Raw genomic sequence first — 17,508 nt, forward strand, 5'->3', positions numbered from 1 at the left:
CAAGCCAAGTGCCACCTAGTTCCATTATGTTTGAGAGAAGGCAGACATCTCTATGGCCAATATCTCCAACACTCTGTAACTCGGCAGCACCACATGCAAGAGGAAAAATGTGAATTTTTAATTTTCGGGTGAACTGCCCCTTTAAACTGGCAATAGCTGATTTTTTTTGGCCACTTGGGGGCAGCGGACACAGCATTGACATAATAAGTTAATATGGTGAATGGCCACCTGGTAAATATGAGTCCGATATTCTGTTTTCGCTCTGTTTGGTCTCTACCAACTGAGCAAAATACAGTTTAAAGGGAAATTTCGGTTTATTTCAACCCGTCTCCTATCGTCCTAAATTAGTTTCAAGTCACTAGTGACACAGAAATAATAGTTAGCATGTTAGCCGTTAGCCTAGATACAGCCGTAGCGTCAGACCTGTTAAAACTTAATTGAACGGGCATCCTTTTAAGTGCAAAGTTAGTCCACTAAACAAGCTTTTTCTCCACAAAGACCGCCTCATATCGTTAGGATAAATGTCAGAGAACATATAGAAAACGACATGTAAACGTGTTGTCTTACCTTACCGGTGTGGTGCCATGTTTGTTGTTTACCATTTAGCTAAGACTGCAACCGGTCCCATTCCTTGCAACAGAGGCATTCCTCTACTGTGGGCATTGGGGTACAGCATTCACAGGTAATGTTACACCAATCTCCAGAGCTAAAGCCTTCCAGCAGCCATTCCTCCTCTGTCGTCCTCTAACGTTACCTGTTGCGCCTCTCTCTCTCTCCCCCTCCGTTCTTCAATTTCACGAAGCTCTTCGTCAGTGTATTCTGGCTCAAATAAATAAGGGCGGCCATCGCCTCTCGATGTGGAAAGCCTATATACTAACATTCCACATTTAGGTGGTCTTCAGAGTTGTTGTCTTACCTTACGGTGTGTTTACCGTTTACCTCTGCTTCCCAAAGCGCGGCCGAAATATCGCAAGAACAAGCAGCGATCTCATACCGTGCCTGAAATCTCACGAGAACAAGCCGCAGCAGCTGCAAGGCAGAACCGTACAGTAGCCTGAAAGGTTCATTTACGGAGTTTTATGGCCGCCCTTATTTATTTGAGCCAGAATGCACTGACGAAGAGCTTCGTGAAATTGAAGAACGGAGGAGGAGGAGAGAGAGAGAGAGGCACAACAGGTAGAGGACGACAGAGGAGGAATGGCTACTGCAAGGCTGCGTAGCTCTGGAGATTGGTGGTGTAACGTTACCTGTGAATGCTGTGTCCCAGTGCCCACAGAAGAGGAATGCCTCTGTTGCAAGCAATGGAACCGGTTGCAGCCTTAGCTAAATGGTAAACAACTAACATGGCAGCACAGTGGTAAGGTAAGACAACACGTTTACATGTCGTTTTCTATATGTTCTCTGACATTTATCCTAACGATATGAGGCGGTCTTTGTGGAGAAAAAGCTTGTTTAGTGGACTAACTTTGCACTTGAAAGGATGCCCGTTCAATTACGTTTTAACAGGTCTGACGCCCCGGCTGTATCTAGGCTAACGGCTAACATGCTAACTATTATTTCTATGTCAATAGTGACTTGAAACAAATTTAGGACAATAGGAGACGGGTTGAAATAAACCGAAATTTCCCTTTAATAAGCTGAAAGTACATTTAGACCTGTTCAATTTTGCCTTTCTGCTCCCCAGAAGCCAAAAATTGCAGCTTTACAAATGAATGCCAACAGATAAACTCCCACAGTGCACAGATGCTTCAAATGGAACAAAAGCAGATGCTCTCATACCTGAAATGCTTTAGTTTCTGTCTACTTTGAGTAAACTATTTGGGGCACTGTGGGTCAGAGGTCTTTCACATGCTGGTGACTGGTCTTCCAGCGGCCAATAGCCATCTTCAGGGTGTGATTAGGGGTGAGCAGAGTCGTCAGTAAGGGGAGGTTGGTCATGGGGCTGGAGCGGTTCTTTGTGTTGATCCAGCTCTCGATGGCCTCTCTTTCATAGGAGTATCCATCTGTTAGGAGACGTCCACAGTCATGAGCTGACTCTAACTTATATGTTATGTTATTATATGTAAAGTGTGTAAAAGGAGAGGTGTGCAGGATTTAGTGGCCTCTAGTGGTGAGGACTGCAGATTGCAACCAGCTGAAACTTCTGTGTGCCAAATGTGAAGTCCCAGTTAGGATTCCTAAAGTGGTAATTGTTCAGGGAAGTTTTTACCAGTAGCCGAATTATTCCTAGAGGTCTCTTCCTCTCCAAAACAAACAGACCAGGTGATTTAAACCAGTAAAAAAACTGAATAAAGCAGTTTCATGTCTGTCCCGCTGGTCGCAGACGAGGTGCTAGGCCAGCAACTGCTAATGTCTTTTTTTCTCTGATAACTTAAGATCCAGACGCTCAGAGTGTTTTTACAAGTGATAGAATTATCCACAGAGGTCTCTTCCTCTCCAAAACAATCGGACCTGGTGATTTAAACCGGTAAAAACACTAAATAAAGCAGTTTTACACTAAAAATCAGTGTTTTTCCGGCGTTGTTTGGCTTGTTGCGGAGGGGATACTAACAACTAATACTAGAAAAGACACTTACTATACTATATTCCATTCATGCCAATATTCAACTACACTTGATTTTTGATTGGTAAAAGGTCTGATCTTTGCTTACCAGCAGCAATGACCGGCTCCCTTATCAGCTCTCTGGTGATTGGACACAGGAACTCATCAGGAATGCCTGTACACACTGAATCACTCTTCAGCTCCTCCACTTTCCTCAGGAGTTTACTGCGCAGGCCCACTGACTCTACACACACACACACACACGCACCAACACAAGCAAGAGACTGAGGAAATGTGCCAGAAGAGAAAACAAGACTTTGTGTGCTCTCGTTAAAATAGAAACCACTGGTGCGACAAGAGGAACAAGCTGAACTGACCCAAACACTAACATATACGCTAATATCAAATTGAACGTTTCGAGCATTTGTTATTCATGCATTTAGCACTTTTCACTCTTGGATGGCAAATGTGAGCGTGGGTGAGAGAGAACATGGTGGGAGCAGATCATGTCTGCTGACTGTCTGTCCATTTCAAAGTTAAATACTAAGCAGGCACTCGAGCACATTTTAGTTTGGATCCTGTTGTTTCAGTAATACTGTGTTGCAGAACATGACTGCTCGAGAAATTAGAAGCACTTATTAAAATTTAGAAATGAATGATCTGATAAAATAAAGAGTTAAACTACAGCTGAACACAAAGCACTTTGTAGACACCCTGATAATCTTACTGGTACACCGTGTTTCATTTTGTTACGCTGCCTCCTTAGAAGCAAGGCACGCTTATTGATTTCACTCCCACCTTTGAAAAATATGCCTGTTTCTCTGTCTTTTCATTGCAGTGGATAAAACGTGTTTGCAACTCAATTCCGTTCTCCAAGTTAGTTCTGCTAAGAAGGTGGGATTCGTGCGACGTTACTAAAAACAGAACAATGTGAACACAAGCTGTCACAGCACTGGAGCTGTGTAAACCAAGGAGTGATTGACAGTCACTGTGGGATGGAAATGACGGCATGGCAATACAACAAACATTTGCTGACAACTACATGACGAAGACCGGCCTAGTGGGGAGACTGGAATCAACAACACTCCTTCTTTAGTCCTGTGGTTGAAAATCCTGCATAAAAAAGGCTGGAAAAATACACCTGATGAAGTCTGATAAACAAAAAATTCCCCCTCTCAGACAGCCTTGGAAATAACCAAGACGGCCTTAATATATTAGGTGTAAATCCCCTTTATACCTTATGGGAAATACCGTTTTGGGGATTGGCTTATGTAACTGATGAAGTGCTCCAGATTAAAGTCAGACCGGCTGAAGCCCCAAAGCTGAGTACTTTTGCAGTTGCAGCCTAATATTATGTAATCTTGCTGACTAAAACCCCCATCAACATTCACTCATTCCTTCACCCTTACTTTAATTTAATGTGCCGCCTTTTATCCATGTAAATAGGTACAAAAATCCTAATCCACACACATCCATGTTCATTCTCACAGGAGACTGGGTGTGTAATACCCATAAGACTGGATTTATATTCTTACATTTCGGACAAAAGCGAGCATTAACACTATAACGAGGCACTGAGGAAGTGGCACTGCACCCGCAGAGCAGTGTGTGACGCTTGTCCTCCTCACCTATGTGCAGCTCTGACGCCAGTGTTTCCTTGGTGAGACTGAGCAGCTCTGTCCCATCTATGTTGTTGGCCATGAATTTGTCCACCAATCCCTCGAGGCCTTCCTCCACCAGCCACGCTGACACATCCCCCTCCAACCAATCGCTGACCAGCAGCCTGGACCGGCCTGCTGAGGTTCTGCCTGTGAGGGTGAGTCAAAGCGAGACGCTCAGACCTTGTCGGCTGCAGCGCCTTTTGAAAAATGGGCAAATATTCTCCATGCAAGACTATCCTGTTATCCTGCTGACTAATTATTGATTAGGGGGCTGCGGCTGGCGTGGCTTGTGTAATGATATAAATAAATGTCTGAAGGTTTCATCGATGTTTTCATTGACACAAGATGAAACTAAAAGGTGAAAAGGAGCTTGTACACTGCAGACAGAAACGCCAGACCAAACTTTGACATTTAGTTTTACTGATACTTTTCACAGGCACTCCAGGGTAATATACTAAAGAGTTAGGCATATTTTCTGTCTTCCTACCTTCACTTGATGTCAAAGCAGACAGCTCTAGAACACAAAAAAAGGAATAAGTAACTGTAAACACGAGCAAAGCAAGGCAATCTTTCAGCAAACTTGAGACTGAAGAGCAACAAAGGAAAAAAGGCACTCGTGCACACAGCACCTGTGTCCTTCACCACAAGATGAGGTTGTTACATCTCAACACATGGATGAAATAAAAGCTACCAGCAGCTCCTCCACTGGGGCTGCTAAAGATTTAACTAGTGTGTATGGTTAGCATGTAAAAGCAGCTTCCTGTCAAGTGTCAAATCAAAACAATACTTAAAATAAAAAAAACTAACCAGGCAACGACTTCTCGCCTTTCCATCGGACACAATGTTGAGCAAAGGAGGCAGACACACAAACACATATTTTAACGCAAAACAAATGGAATTAATCATCAAAATATAAATGTTAATCCATTGGAGTGATGTGTATGTGTGTGTTTGTGTGTGTTTCCTACCACGGTCACTGCATCCATCCTCTAGCCTCCAGATGTTTACAGTCTTATCCATAGATCCAGTTGCAATTAGTGGTGAAGTTGGGGAGAAGGCGCATGCCGTCACATACCTGCAGCAGAAGCAGAAAATCACCTGAATGTTGGCTGTGGTAACAATGAAGATGAATGAACTTCCTCTGTATAACAGAAAAAATATGGCTGTCCCGAATACCAATTTTTAGGCTCGGGAGCTTTGAAAGTAATAAAAAAGGAAATATTCAAAACTTGAGGCGGTGGCGGGCTGAACATCACTCTGCACAAGTGCTCATAATAATGGTCTCTGAATCTGAGACAAAGTGCTGTAAAGCAGAAGTGTAGAAACAGCATACTAGCTCGGACAAATTTTATATTTGATTTTTATATTTACAAGATGCAGTGTTTCTGTTACACAGGTGAGACAGTGATCGGCTCAACGTTGTCATTAGCAGCGGCTAACATCCAACATCGAGCCACTAAACAGTTCCAACAAACTCATAATGACACCATAGCTACAACTATCAGTCGACTAATGGATTAGTTGATCAAAAGAGAATTATTTGCCAACTATTTTGATAAAATATTCATAGTTTTAGTCATTTTTAAAGCAAAAATGTCAAACATTTGCTGGATGTAGCCTCTTAAATGTGAGACTTTGCTGCTTTTCCTTGTCATTTATAAAAGTGAATAAACAGTCTGGGTTTTGGACTGTTGGTCAACACATTCATCGTAATTTGAGGGCATCACTATGGACTCATTTTTTATTTATTTTTTTAACTTTATAGACTAAACCAGTGGCTCTCAAATGGTGTACCATGATGTAAATCCCGGTGTGCCATGGGATTTTGTGATAACAACACATTATTATTGCAATATTTAACTATACACAAAGTTATGAATGAATTTTTAATTGACTGTATCAGCATTTTGTGCACAACCAATTCATTATTAGAGGCAAACTCTACCTTAAAAATTAATTTAATTTGATTTCAATTAAAAAAAAATAAAAACTTCACAGGGAACCTATTTATCACCATTCAAGTGAGGGAATTATAAGTGTGTGACACATCATTACCATTATCTCACATTATTTCCTGTTTATTTTTTAAAACAGTTTCAAATTAATTCTTGAATCATTTTGTTAATAAATATTTCATGAGTAAGTAAGTTTCTCACAGTTGGTTGTCAATTGTTGCTTGATATTAGTAAATAAAAACAAACATTGATGTTGTAAGAGCGATAAAACACATTATAGAGGCTATGGTCCACAGATATAAATACAGGTGTGCCTTGAGATTTTGGCTTGCTCTTTGGTGTGCCTTGGAAACAGAAAGTTAAAAAAACCACTTGATGAAATAATTAATTGATTGGCTCAACTCTGTCATTAAACCTGTAAATAACCCTTGGATGAGATCAGCCATATGATGCCGTCATTGTATGTGTGTGGGCAGAATCTCATGATAAAAGAGAAAGAGAGCAGGGTGATGAGGGGCTAAATCAACACTCTGCGCAGCTCTGCAATGAAATAAGATTTTACCCATTTTTAAATATTAAAAAATAGGTCAAAATAGAACTAACTGACTGCCAACTAAATCATTATGTGGTGGTCAATGCTGCTGATATCGTGCCGGCCACCACAAATAAATCCATTTGTGTATTTTCTTTATAGTCATTTCTGGAAAAATAAAAAAAGAAACAATGATGAATATTTGAATCCCAAAACTGAAAACCGAATACCTACCCAACAAACAAATATTAAAATAGTCAAATATTCAGGTTAAGCCCTAGAAAAAAAAAAGGACTATAAGGACTAAAACAGAAACATATCCAATAAAATTCATCAATTAAAGGCAAACCTCATAATATATACATTAAAAAGACACAGCAAGAGGACTGAACTTGGAGAAAAATGTCTAAAAAGGGCATAAAACCAAAAATCTGTAAAAGTAAGTTGCAGGAACTAACTTTAAGGATAACAGTGATTGTGTGAGCACCAGATCCTCATGCAGGTCTATTTAAAGTGTTCACAAACTTGAGATAAAAGCCTAAGATCTTAGTCCTGCTTCGTAGTAGCTGTAAGTGCTCTGCCTGAGCATCTGAGGCAGCAGCTTGGGCCTTACAGGGTTAAAAGAGGCTCAATACCAGACCAGTGGCAGTGATGCAAATGTTCTCCATCAGAGGGCCAATTCAGTGATGGCTTACCACGTCAAAGGCTGCACTAAAGATCTAAATAAGGATTTAAACGAAATTTTCAGTAGATTCAAGAAAGTCAAAGCAATGTTAATGAGGACAATCTCTCTGAAACCTAAGCTGGATTGCCGAGAAATGTTGATCCACAAAAGCTAGTTGGCTTCAATCAACATCTTTAAAAACCTCCAATAAGAATTCAGAGAAAGGCACACACCAACTCAACCTCGAGATAACACTCACACTGTTATGTTATCAGTTTGTCTCAAGTCAAATGAGTTTCCTGGAGGCATTCTGTCAAGTGTTGTGATTTATCCACTTTCTCTCAACTTGCCTCATCTACTTCCACTTCAGTTAGTGATTTCGCAAAATGACTTTCATTTGCCCCACTGAAAGGAAGTGAGCTGCCTGCCTCTCAGTCACAGGTGGCTGGATGGACTTAAATAGCTTGTAAGTGTGATCATTCAGCTGTGGCTTATGTGTAAGTGTATGTGTATGTGCAGGGGGGGGGACGCAGTGATAGCAGTCCAACCTTTTTCTGCAAATGCTAAATGCGTGCTTTGTGACCACACTGGGTCATCACGGTACTCTCTGTGGTGTCTCTGCCTTCTGACATTAACCCATGTTTTATATCACCGAACAATTTGTGGTATCAAAACCTTGTAAAACTAGCCTCTGTGTGACCTCTCATCATATTTGTCCATTTATTAAAAAACAAAAAAGGTCCAGAAATGCAAATTATACGACCGTTAGCTGTTTTTGTTTTCCAGTTTTAGTATTGCAAATCATCGTGCAGTGGATTTTCCCCAGAAATATGTTTATTAAAGACAGACTGAGCTGGTGTATGTTTGTAAACAGAGGAGTTTCCGCCAGTTGCCAGAGAAACTGTGTGAAAGACCTCTTTTAAGAATTCAGCACAAACAACATCAAGTGTGTAAATGGTGCATTATAAGTGTTTTTTAGTGTTTTATCACAAAAACACATTTATAATTCTGATAAATCTACGTTTTAAAGATATACTATGCAGGATTTTCCTAAAAAAAAATATGTAAAGACTCATAAAGAAGTAATCCCAACTAATCATCACTTACAACCCACTAGAAGTGTGGGGCAGTGTATTTTTCTGCAGAGACTGCCCTCTGACTGTATTTTCTTATTTCCAGTGTTCCGGAGATTTATGGGCGTGTACCTCCATGGCCCTCAGGTGAGGTCAGGGTTTTATAAAAAGGCAGCGACCAGGTGCCAGAACATAAGCAGCAGGCATCCAAGAGACACAGCACAGAAAGAAAACACCAATATAGTAAGGCAAAACGCCAGCCCATAGACTTTAAGAAATAATGCACATCACTAGTGTGACAACTGTTGGTTTATGGGCTGCCATTTTAAAGCCTTGAGTTTGGCATTTAGGCCATCACCATCTTGGTTTTTTGGAGCCAGAAGTGACCATATTTGGATGAGAGGGTTAAATATGCATTACTTTGGGCTTTAATAAAATGTAAACAGGTGAGTTATAAAATATTCACACCCCGTACAGTTGTCATTAAGCGGAAAATTAGCAATAGAGACCGAAACGGTTTCTCGTACCAGGCAGTAAATATGTGTATTTCTGCTGTAACGCTGGGCATTTTAAAGTTGGGGTCTGTGGGAATTTACTGTTTTGGAGCCAGCCTCAAGTGGCCATTCAATGAACTGCAGTTTTTGGCACTTGTGCATTAGCCTCGGAGGTTGACGCTTGTGCTAGACAAGGGTGAATCTGGGATGAGCTTTTACTTTCACTGGAAAACATGTTTCCAACCAGTGACCGTCAGTCCTGCATGGTATACCTTTTAAATATTCAACAGTTTCCATTGTGACAGATTTTATTTAAATGTAACTCAATATTGGAATTTTGATAAGATACAAATATGTGAAAGAACATTAAAATATTTAATTATTTTAAAGTAAATTTAATAACCAACTGCAAGATAATCTGTCTGGCAACATGAGAGGAATAAACATATTTACTTTGGGACTTTGACAAATTCATGCTTATATCCAAAGAGAAAATCCAGCAAACAAAATGTAACCACATAAAAAAAGTGAGTATTTACCTCTCATGCTGGTTCAGTGTGTAAAGCAGAACTGCATTTTTCTGCAAAAAGACAAATATATATAAATATCTCCAATCAAGATGCTAACATTATGTTATAAATGGACCAGTACATAATGTGGTAAAACCTCTTACTAGTACGTGATACAGTGAGAAGGAGAAGTACTTACAGCGTCATAGACAGTGACAGTTTTGTCCACAGAGCTGAGGGAAGCAGAAAAGTAAATTGTAGCTATGTGAGCAATATTTTAAGTAATCAACTCTCTGGTACAGCATGTTCAGATCCATGTTGACTCCATGAGGAATAAAGCAATCCATGTCTCCCTCCAGTGGTTAAACTGAGGTACTGCACTCTTATAGCTGCAGCCAGTGGTGGACTACTTGAAAGTCATAGAAAGTAATCTATATTTTATGCCAATTTCTTGATTCTAAATAGGTCAAAACATGGGTACTGATCTATTTAGGATCAAGAGATGATGTAAAATATAGATTTAGCATATGGCTTGCAATTTCTTGGGAATTTTTGGGAGGGAAGCAGGATGCTTAGACATCTTTTAAATGCGTCTGTTAATGGAGTGCAGGTGGTTTTGCACACTGGTATAGTCAGAAAACACTGGCTAACATCAATCTTACAACTTCACATTAACTTTGGAAAAAGGTTTTCAGAAATGTATAGAGTACATACAATCTGTATTTAGAGGTTAAAACAATCACCAATACGCTTCCTTAACCTTCATAAAGATCTTACCCAGACACAAGCAGCTGCCCATCTGAGGAGTACGCACAGGAAAGGACCGGAGCCGACTGGCCGGTCAATGTGTGCAGGAGCTGCATCTTATAGCCTACAAGAGAGAGAAACAACTGTAGTTACACACACACGAGTCAAATATTCCCCCTGACAAATATTCTGTCAAACTGATCAGACAGCCGTATTACAGGAATTACCTTTTTTATGAAGAGTGGATTGTGCTGCAAGGCATGAATGTTAATGTTAGCTTGATAAAATAAAACTATAAACAAATACAAGCACTTATCAGCATGAAAAACACAGAAAGACTTAGACTGGCAGCTGCTCTGAATTTCTTTGAAATGAAATGTGCTTTTCTTTGGCAGCCGCAGTGATTGGTCTTGATAAACTGATGTTGATAAATTACAACCAAATGAAGGGTCGTGCCTCTGAGGGCTGTAATCAGACTGACGTTTGTTGATACAGAAACTGCACACATCAATATTCAGCCTCAGACTCGTTTCTAGACAACGACTGAATGTGCAGAGCTGTGCCTTGAATTGTCCGCTGATAATAAAACCTCACAAACGACAACATGATGGTCAAATTCTGCCTTGTATGGCGGCACTTTATTAACTATACAAAAAGTTTGTGACACAGGGACAATGTGTGTGGATAACCCCGGTTTACAATCTTAGCTGATAACCACAGGAGGCTGTAATTATAATGGAGAGGATCATATGAGCTACAGAGAGAGTGATCTTCCTGTATGCTAAGACAGGTAAAAATGTCGCTGTGACTCAAGGTTGTTATAGTTAACTATAACTAAACTAAAAACTAAAACTAGGTGTGAGAAAACATTTTAGTTAACTGAAATAAAAATAAAAACTAGACTTAAGAAAAAAATGAAAACTAACTGAACTTACAAAACTAACTAAAATAAATAAATTCAGGGAATGTCTTTAGTCTTTTTTATTTTGTATATCTATTCAATACCTATTCGGAACTTCTTGTATCTTGCCACTGACAAAAACTTCCCATATTATAATAAGAAAACTTAAACTAATGCTGAGAGTAATAAAAACTAAACTAAAACTAAACATTTCAAAACCATGAAAACTAAACTGACACAAGAAATCCAAAACTAACTTAAACTAAATTGACTGGAAATAAAAATGAAAAACTAAAATAAAAAACCCCCACAAAAGTATAATTCTCTTCTACCTCCAGAGTTGAACTTGTTAATGACCCAGATCTTCAGGAGACTGTCTTGCCCACAGGACGCCAGATGAAACTGCACGACTTGACCACCTAATACAAAATTTTAAAAAAAAAAAAAAAAAAAAAAAAACATCAAAGAAAGAAAATACATGTCACACGACACAGACTGTATTCAATCTTTCGCAATCAACAATCAGTCGGTAGATGTTACTGTCCCCCTGCAGCGAAATTAGACGAAGGCCAAACAGTTCAGCTGTGCTCACGACTGATGTGATTTTAACAAACCTTAAAGAATGGTGGATGTCAATATTACAGGACTGTCCCATCCAATACCTTCATCTTCTAAAAGAGAGGATGTGTGTGCAGTGTCTGTTTCAAGATTGTGACATTATGTACTGTAACTTGGAAACATACATGCTTAATGTTAAACCAAAGTGATACACCATTGGGCTGATAATATCGATTGAATTTGGCTCACCAGAGGTAATGTGATATCAGTGTATATGTTGACAGATATGCGAAAAGAAAGAAATTGCAGCACGTAAATTTTATAGGCTGCAGTTTCATGTACAGTTGAACCTTGTTCTTCTGAATAATAGTTTAATAGTTGTGCTTTAAATTATAGTTATTCATATTCATTTAATTTCCAGTAAATTACTGGCCAAAATTAGATGTTTAAGGACAATTCACCCAAATCAAAACTATTCCTTTATCTGTAGTGCTCATTACTAATATATCAACTTAGAATGTTTTGGTGTGAGTAAATGAGTGCTGGAGATATAAGTAATGGAGTAATGGAACTAGATGGTTCTCGGCCTGTCGTGTTCAAAGTGCCCAAAAAGTACATTTAAAAAACTCAACAGTAATGTCTCTTTCCAGAAACCATGACCCGGTTAATCAAGATAATCTACAGACCTTGTTACAGCTGAGGTAGAGGTCATTAATATTTACTTTTTTTTAAAAAACATATATACATAATTGTTTTTCCTTTATTGAGTGAGCATGATTCTGAAAACAATACAGTTCACATTTCACATGTAACATAATCGTTTCTTCTTCTTTTTACAAAAAAGAAATCTAATTTCATGATTTACTCCTGTTTGTTACTCATCCACAAATACAATGCAGTAATACACAGTCGTCATCACATGAGATGTTTAATCCGCACCCACACAAAGCTCATACATACTTATTGCATACTTGCACACATACAGACACCCACTCAGATGTCATTAATGTTTACATCTCGCTCTGTCACGATCACAAGCCTTTCGTGAGTAGATGCACGCCTCCTCCTGTGCAGTGATATGGTTTGTGGGTGTAGTTCAGTAAAAAGAAAATAGTTCCTACATGAAACAGCTCACAACAAGGTCTGTGGATTATCTTGAGTTTTCTATCTACTATCTTGATTTTTTTGGTGCTTTGAACACCACATGCTGAATGCCATCTAGTTCAGTTATATTTGAGAGAAGGCAGACATCTCTACAGCCGATATCTCCAACACTACAACTCTCACCAAAACAATCTAGACTGATAATTAGCACCACAGGTAAGAGAGAAATATGTATTTTTGATTTGGGGGTGAAGTGTCCTATATTTACTGACCAACATATAATTCAGGTTTTAATCCGTCCGAAACACTTGACTAAGTTGTGCGCCACAGAGCGACCGATTAACACACAGCAATGGTTCTCACCACTGAGGATGCTGGGAGCGAAGGTGCAGCAGGTGACACCCAAGTCGTGGGCGTTTTTCTCTGCATGGAGCTGGTTCATTTTCAGGTCCCACAGACGCAGGTCTCCGTAGGTGGAGCCAGTCATGAACACCTGACTGCAGGGGCTGAAGGAGCAGGCTACCATTGTCGTGTCATTCACTCCTCCGGTCCTTCACAAACACAACAAACAGCAGCTGCATCAGCAGACGCATCTTTTATAGCCATTGTTCCAGTATAACAACATATGAAACGGAACACTGTCAGGACAGTGCAAATAATATAGCATGTAACAGCAAACAGTGGTGTGATGAGAGATGTTTGCACTGAGGTTTCAGCTCATTTTGCAGGCTATGAGAGCCTTGTGCTGTACACCTGTATAAACAGTGGGCCTGCAATTCATAAATTATCTTCATTATCTTAATCTGCTGAGTACTGATTAGTTTTTTAATTAATCAATCATTTAGTCTATAAAATGTCAAAACATAATAAACTACAAAAATCTGAAACCAAATCACCCTTGTAATTAATCATCAAAATGTTTGCCAATTAATTTCCTGTTGATGGACTAATTGCTTCAGCTCTATAAAAATGCAAGCTATGAAATGTACCTGAGCAGCTTTTTGGAGGGAAAATCCCACAGAGCCAAAGTGCCATCTGATGCACCAGAAACCAGGTGGGCAGAGTCAGGAGACAGCGCACAGATCCTCACAGGACTACGACCTGGATGCTGCAGGATGGCCTCAATCTCGCCCGTGACCATGGACCAGACCATCGTGGTTGCATCAGTCGAACACGAGGCAAGAAACTGTCCGCAGGTGCTGAAGCAGCAGCAGTGGACGCCGTATCCATGTCCTGACAGCGGGGAGAAGGGCAGCTCAGAGAAGTCACGGGTGCTGTATATCCTGAGAGTTTTGTCTCCGGAGCATGTGGCAAGCAGCGCGCCAGAGAAGGCACACCAGTTGACATCGTCTCGATGGGCTTGTAAAGTGCAAATCAGAGACGTCATTTGGAGAGACGGTCCTGAAGTTCACACAGAGGGGACAAGAGAATCATTATATGTGGGGAAACAGGTTCATTTAAATCTAAATATCTGGGTATCATATTCACTGAGCCTTGATATAGTAACATATTTCATTGTAAATCCCAATTTCATGAGCCCTGAATTTGAAAAACACATAAGGATAGATTAAATTAAAGACTCATTATGTGTTCCATCCTGATGACTTAACATTGTTCCCCTTTACCGGACTGTTTTAATCTTTTGGGCCATGTCCTTCAGGTCAAGTCACTCTTTCAGGTCTCAACACTGACCATTAACCATAAACAGCATTAGAACTGAAATGATTAGTAGGTTAATCAGTTTGTTGATTGACAGAAAAAAAACTGACAGACTGAATGAATGGTTTAATTCATTTATCAAGCAAAAATGCAAAACGTGTGTATGTTCTGGCTTCTAAAATATGAGAATCTGCTGCTTTTCTCTGTTTTATATTGCTGTAAATTGAAAATGTTTGGTTTTAGACAAAACATGATGTCAGCTTGCTTTCAGAAATTGTGAGGTGTGTTTTTCTTTGCTATTTTATGACAATAAGTGAGAAATTATTTGATTGTTTTAAAAAAGGAAATAATTGTTAGCTACAGCAATAAACAGCATTTGGACATTTTCTTTTCACAAAGCTGTGCAGATAGTGCTTTACATAGCTGAGACCACATCACTATAAAGACACGTCTAATAACTGAACATTTAAGACAAGTGGCAAAGTTTTGTCTGTCACTGACTGTTTTTATTTATTTTTCTACTTGAATTGGGATTTTAACAAGTTCAAAGTTAAGAGATTTAGAGGATTTTACTTTTATTCCCCAAGTCCAGTCTTCAGGGAGTCAAATCTCACAAAGGTTTTCTGGCCTATTTTTCAGGTTTGACTGGAGTGAAAGTTCAGAGTTTAAAGCTCCCAACATTAGTGACCATTAGTTATTTGACTTAAGCCTAACATTTCAATAAGGTATATTATAGTAAGTTAGCAGTAGTGTACAAAGTATTAAATTATTTTATTTAGGAGAAAGTAGTACTGTAGTGTAATACTTTGTCTGTTTGTACAATTTATTGTCATCAGAATATTCTATAAGTACCAAAAGTAAAAGTACTCACTATGCAGACTGGCCCATTTTAGAAAATGAAGATTACAATATTGGCTTTTATTTATTTTTTTATTTTTTAAAGGTTGCAGCTGGTAAAGGTGGGGCTCATAATTCCCCCCTCACCTTGTCTTATTTTAAGCTATAATAATACACAATATTTATTTTAGTTGTTGACTTTATTTAGTACTATCAATCTGAATCTGCAAACTAACTATTAGCTATGACAGATAAAAGTAGTGGAGTAAAAAGAGCAATATTTCCTTCTGAGATATAGTGAAGTAAATAAAATATTGGAAAATGGAAAGTAACCTTAAAGGTGTATTTAAATACAGTACCTGAGTAAATGTACTTAGTTAATAGTGTTTATTCCTACCATTGTCAGAGTTTGTGTCGAGCAGCACCTAGTTTACAATGTCTCATTCAAATTCAACAGCAGACCATAAAAAGGACATACTAGTTCTCTTTGCTTTTTTAAAAAAAAAAATCTGGAGAAGAATAAACACATGCTGGGCTGTCACACCTTTCACTAGCAGACAAAGAAAAACCAGCAGACAAACACCAGTAAAGCCACAGGGACTGTGTGGCTGTGGAGACTGTAGCTAAGGCTAAAGCTAACAGTGCAGCACAGGAGCAACTTTCTACGTCATGTTTTAAAGTCAAATATTTTTCAGCAGCGGGAAACAAAGTGTGACAACAAACAGCCTGACAAGAAAACTCAGACGGTAAATCAAATAAAATATATTTGTAATGTTAGCTAAGTCTCCTCACAGCAGCGTACTGTACCTTTCTCCTCCGCCGTGTTGTCTGTTCTGCCGAATGTTTACTTCCGCATCGATCAGCTGACCGTGACGTAAGCGCGCAGCGTCACCTGTTGTTGAATTGGTGTCTGGTGACTTGCAGAGCTCTGAGGACTAGTAATGAAGTGGTGAAAGCAAGTGAGCTCATTATTTAAGTGATGCACTTAGGTACAGTTTTGAGGTACTTGTAGTTAACTTGAGTAACTGACATTTTCTGCTATTTTATACTTTTATTTCAGCACTATTCAGAGAAAAATATTGTGGTACGTTTTACTCCACTGCATGTAGCTGTACATTGGCATGCAAAGGTTTGGGCACCCCTGGTCAAAATTTATTTTACTGTAAACGGTTAAGTGAGTAGAGGATAAACTAATCTTCAACAGGCATGAAATAAAAGCTGACGTGATTTTCAATTCTTTTCGGCAAGGTTAGTGTATTAATTTTTGTTTTGTACAATTTTGAGAATGCAAATGCAAATGTTCGGACAAATGTTCGGACACCCCAAAGAGCACTCAGATAACTTCTACCAGGGTCTCAGACCTTAATTAGCTTGTTAGGGCTACAGCTTGTTCACAATCATTGTTAGGAAAGGCCAAGTGATGCAAATCTTTATAAGCAAAGCTTTATAAATACTCTGCGTCCTGAAACCTTGTCTCAACAATCAGCAGCCATGGGCTCCTCTGAACAGCTGCCTAGCACTCTGAAAACTAAAATAACTGATGCCCGCAAAGCAGGAGAAGGCTATACAAGGATAGCAAAGTGTTTTAAGGTAGCTGTTTCCTCAGTTCACAATGTTATTAAGAAATGGCGGTTAACAGGAACTGTGGAGGTCCAGCTGAGATCTGGACGACCAAGAAAACTTTCTCAGATGGGTGCTCGTAGGATTTTTAGAAAGGAAACAGTGACTCAAGTAACCACTAGTTACAACCAAGGTATGCAGAAGACCATCAGACCATGGGTGCCACTCCTGTCAGCTAAAAACAGGAAACTGAGGCTACAGTTCACACAGGCTCACCAAAACTGGACAATAGAAGATTGGAAAAACATTGCCTGGTCTGATGAGTCTGGATTTCTGCTGCCACATTCACATGGTAGGGTCAGAATTTGGTGTAAACAACATGAAAGCATGGATCCATCCTGCCTTGTATCAACGGTTCAGGCTGCTGGTGCTGGTGTAATGGTGTGGGGGATATTTTCTTGGCGCACTTGGGACCCCTTAGTACCAACTGAGCATGGTTTAAACACCACAGCCTACCTGAGTATTGTTGCTGACTGTGTATCTATCTTTATTTGTGTATGTGTAACCTATAGTGTATGTTTTTTATATATATTTTTAGTTTTAGGATCTTGAAAAGGTTTTGATGTTTGTGTTTTAGGCTCCAGTGTGTTTAATAAGGTATAAAGGTATAGGTATAAAGTTTAATAATTAGGTATAAACTTAATACAAACTG

General features: G+C 39.3%; 1 protein-coding gene across 7 annotated transcripts; it reads right to left on the minus strand.

Annotated features, from left to right (window-relative positions):
* Positions 1-1,561: 1,561 nt before the first annotated feature.
* On the minus strand, positions 1,562-16,102 carry wdsub1 (WD repeat, sterile alpha motif and U-box domain containing 1). 7 transcript variants are annotated; one of them, XM_033649067.2, is made up of 14 exons: positions 16,044-16,102; positions 13,730-14,141; positions 13,104-13,291; positions 11,411-11,497; positions 10,405-10,428; positions 10,208-10,301; positions 9,630-9,663; positions 9,461-9,501; positions 5,175-5,278; positions 5,011-5,028; positions 4,691-4,717; positions 4,171-4,350; positions 2,652-2,786; positions 1,562-2,003 (listed from the first exon to the last, which is right to left on the minus strand). In XM_033649067.2, exons 2-14 carry the CDS (start codon positions 14,125-14,127, stop codon positions 1,834-1,836), a joined length of 1,500 nt encoding a protein of 499 aa, XP_033504958.1. In that variant the 5' UTR covers positions 14,128-14,141; positions 16,044-16,102; the 3' UTR covers positions 1,562-1,833. The 7 variants fall into 7 exon arrangements, with proteins under 7 accessions (XP_033504958.1, XP_033504874.1, XP_033505333.1 ...); XM_033648983.2 differs by having other exon boundaries at positions 5,172-5,278; XM_033649442.2 differs by lacking the exon at positions 10,405-10,428.
* Between the last annotated feature and the right edge of the window lie 1,406 nt (positions 16,103-17,508).

Source organism: Epinephelus lanceolatus, chromosome 2, assembly GCF_041903045.1.
Source record: "Epinephelus lanceolatus isolate andai-2023 chromosome 2, ASM4190304v1, whole genome shotgun sequence".
NCBI lineage: Eukaryota > Metazoa > Chordata > Actinopteri > Perciformes > Serranidae > Epinephelus > Epinephelus lanceolatus.

Bases quoted from the DNA above. Each gene is read 5' to 3' on its own strand.
- wdsub1 (XM_033648983.2), bottom strand. From the start codon at position 14,127: ATGACGTCTCTGATTTGCACTTTACAAGCCCATCGAGACGATGTCAAC. The intron at 9,664-10,207 runs GTAAGATCTTTA...TGCTTCCCTCAG, and splicing joins GGGCAGCTGCTTGTGTCTGG to CTCTGTGGACAAAACTGTCA. The intron at 5,279-9,460 runs GTAAATACTCAC...CTTCTGCTGCAG, and splicing joins ACACTGAACCAGCATGAGAG to GTATGTGACGGCATGCGCCT.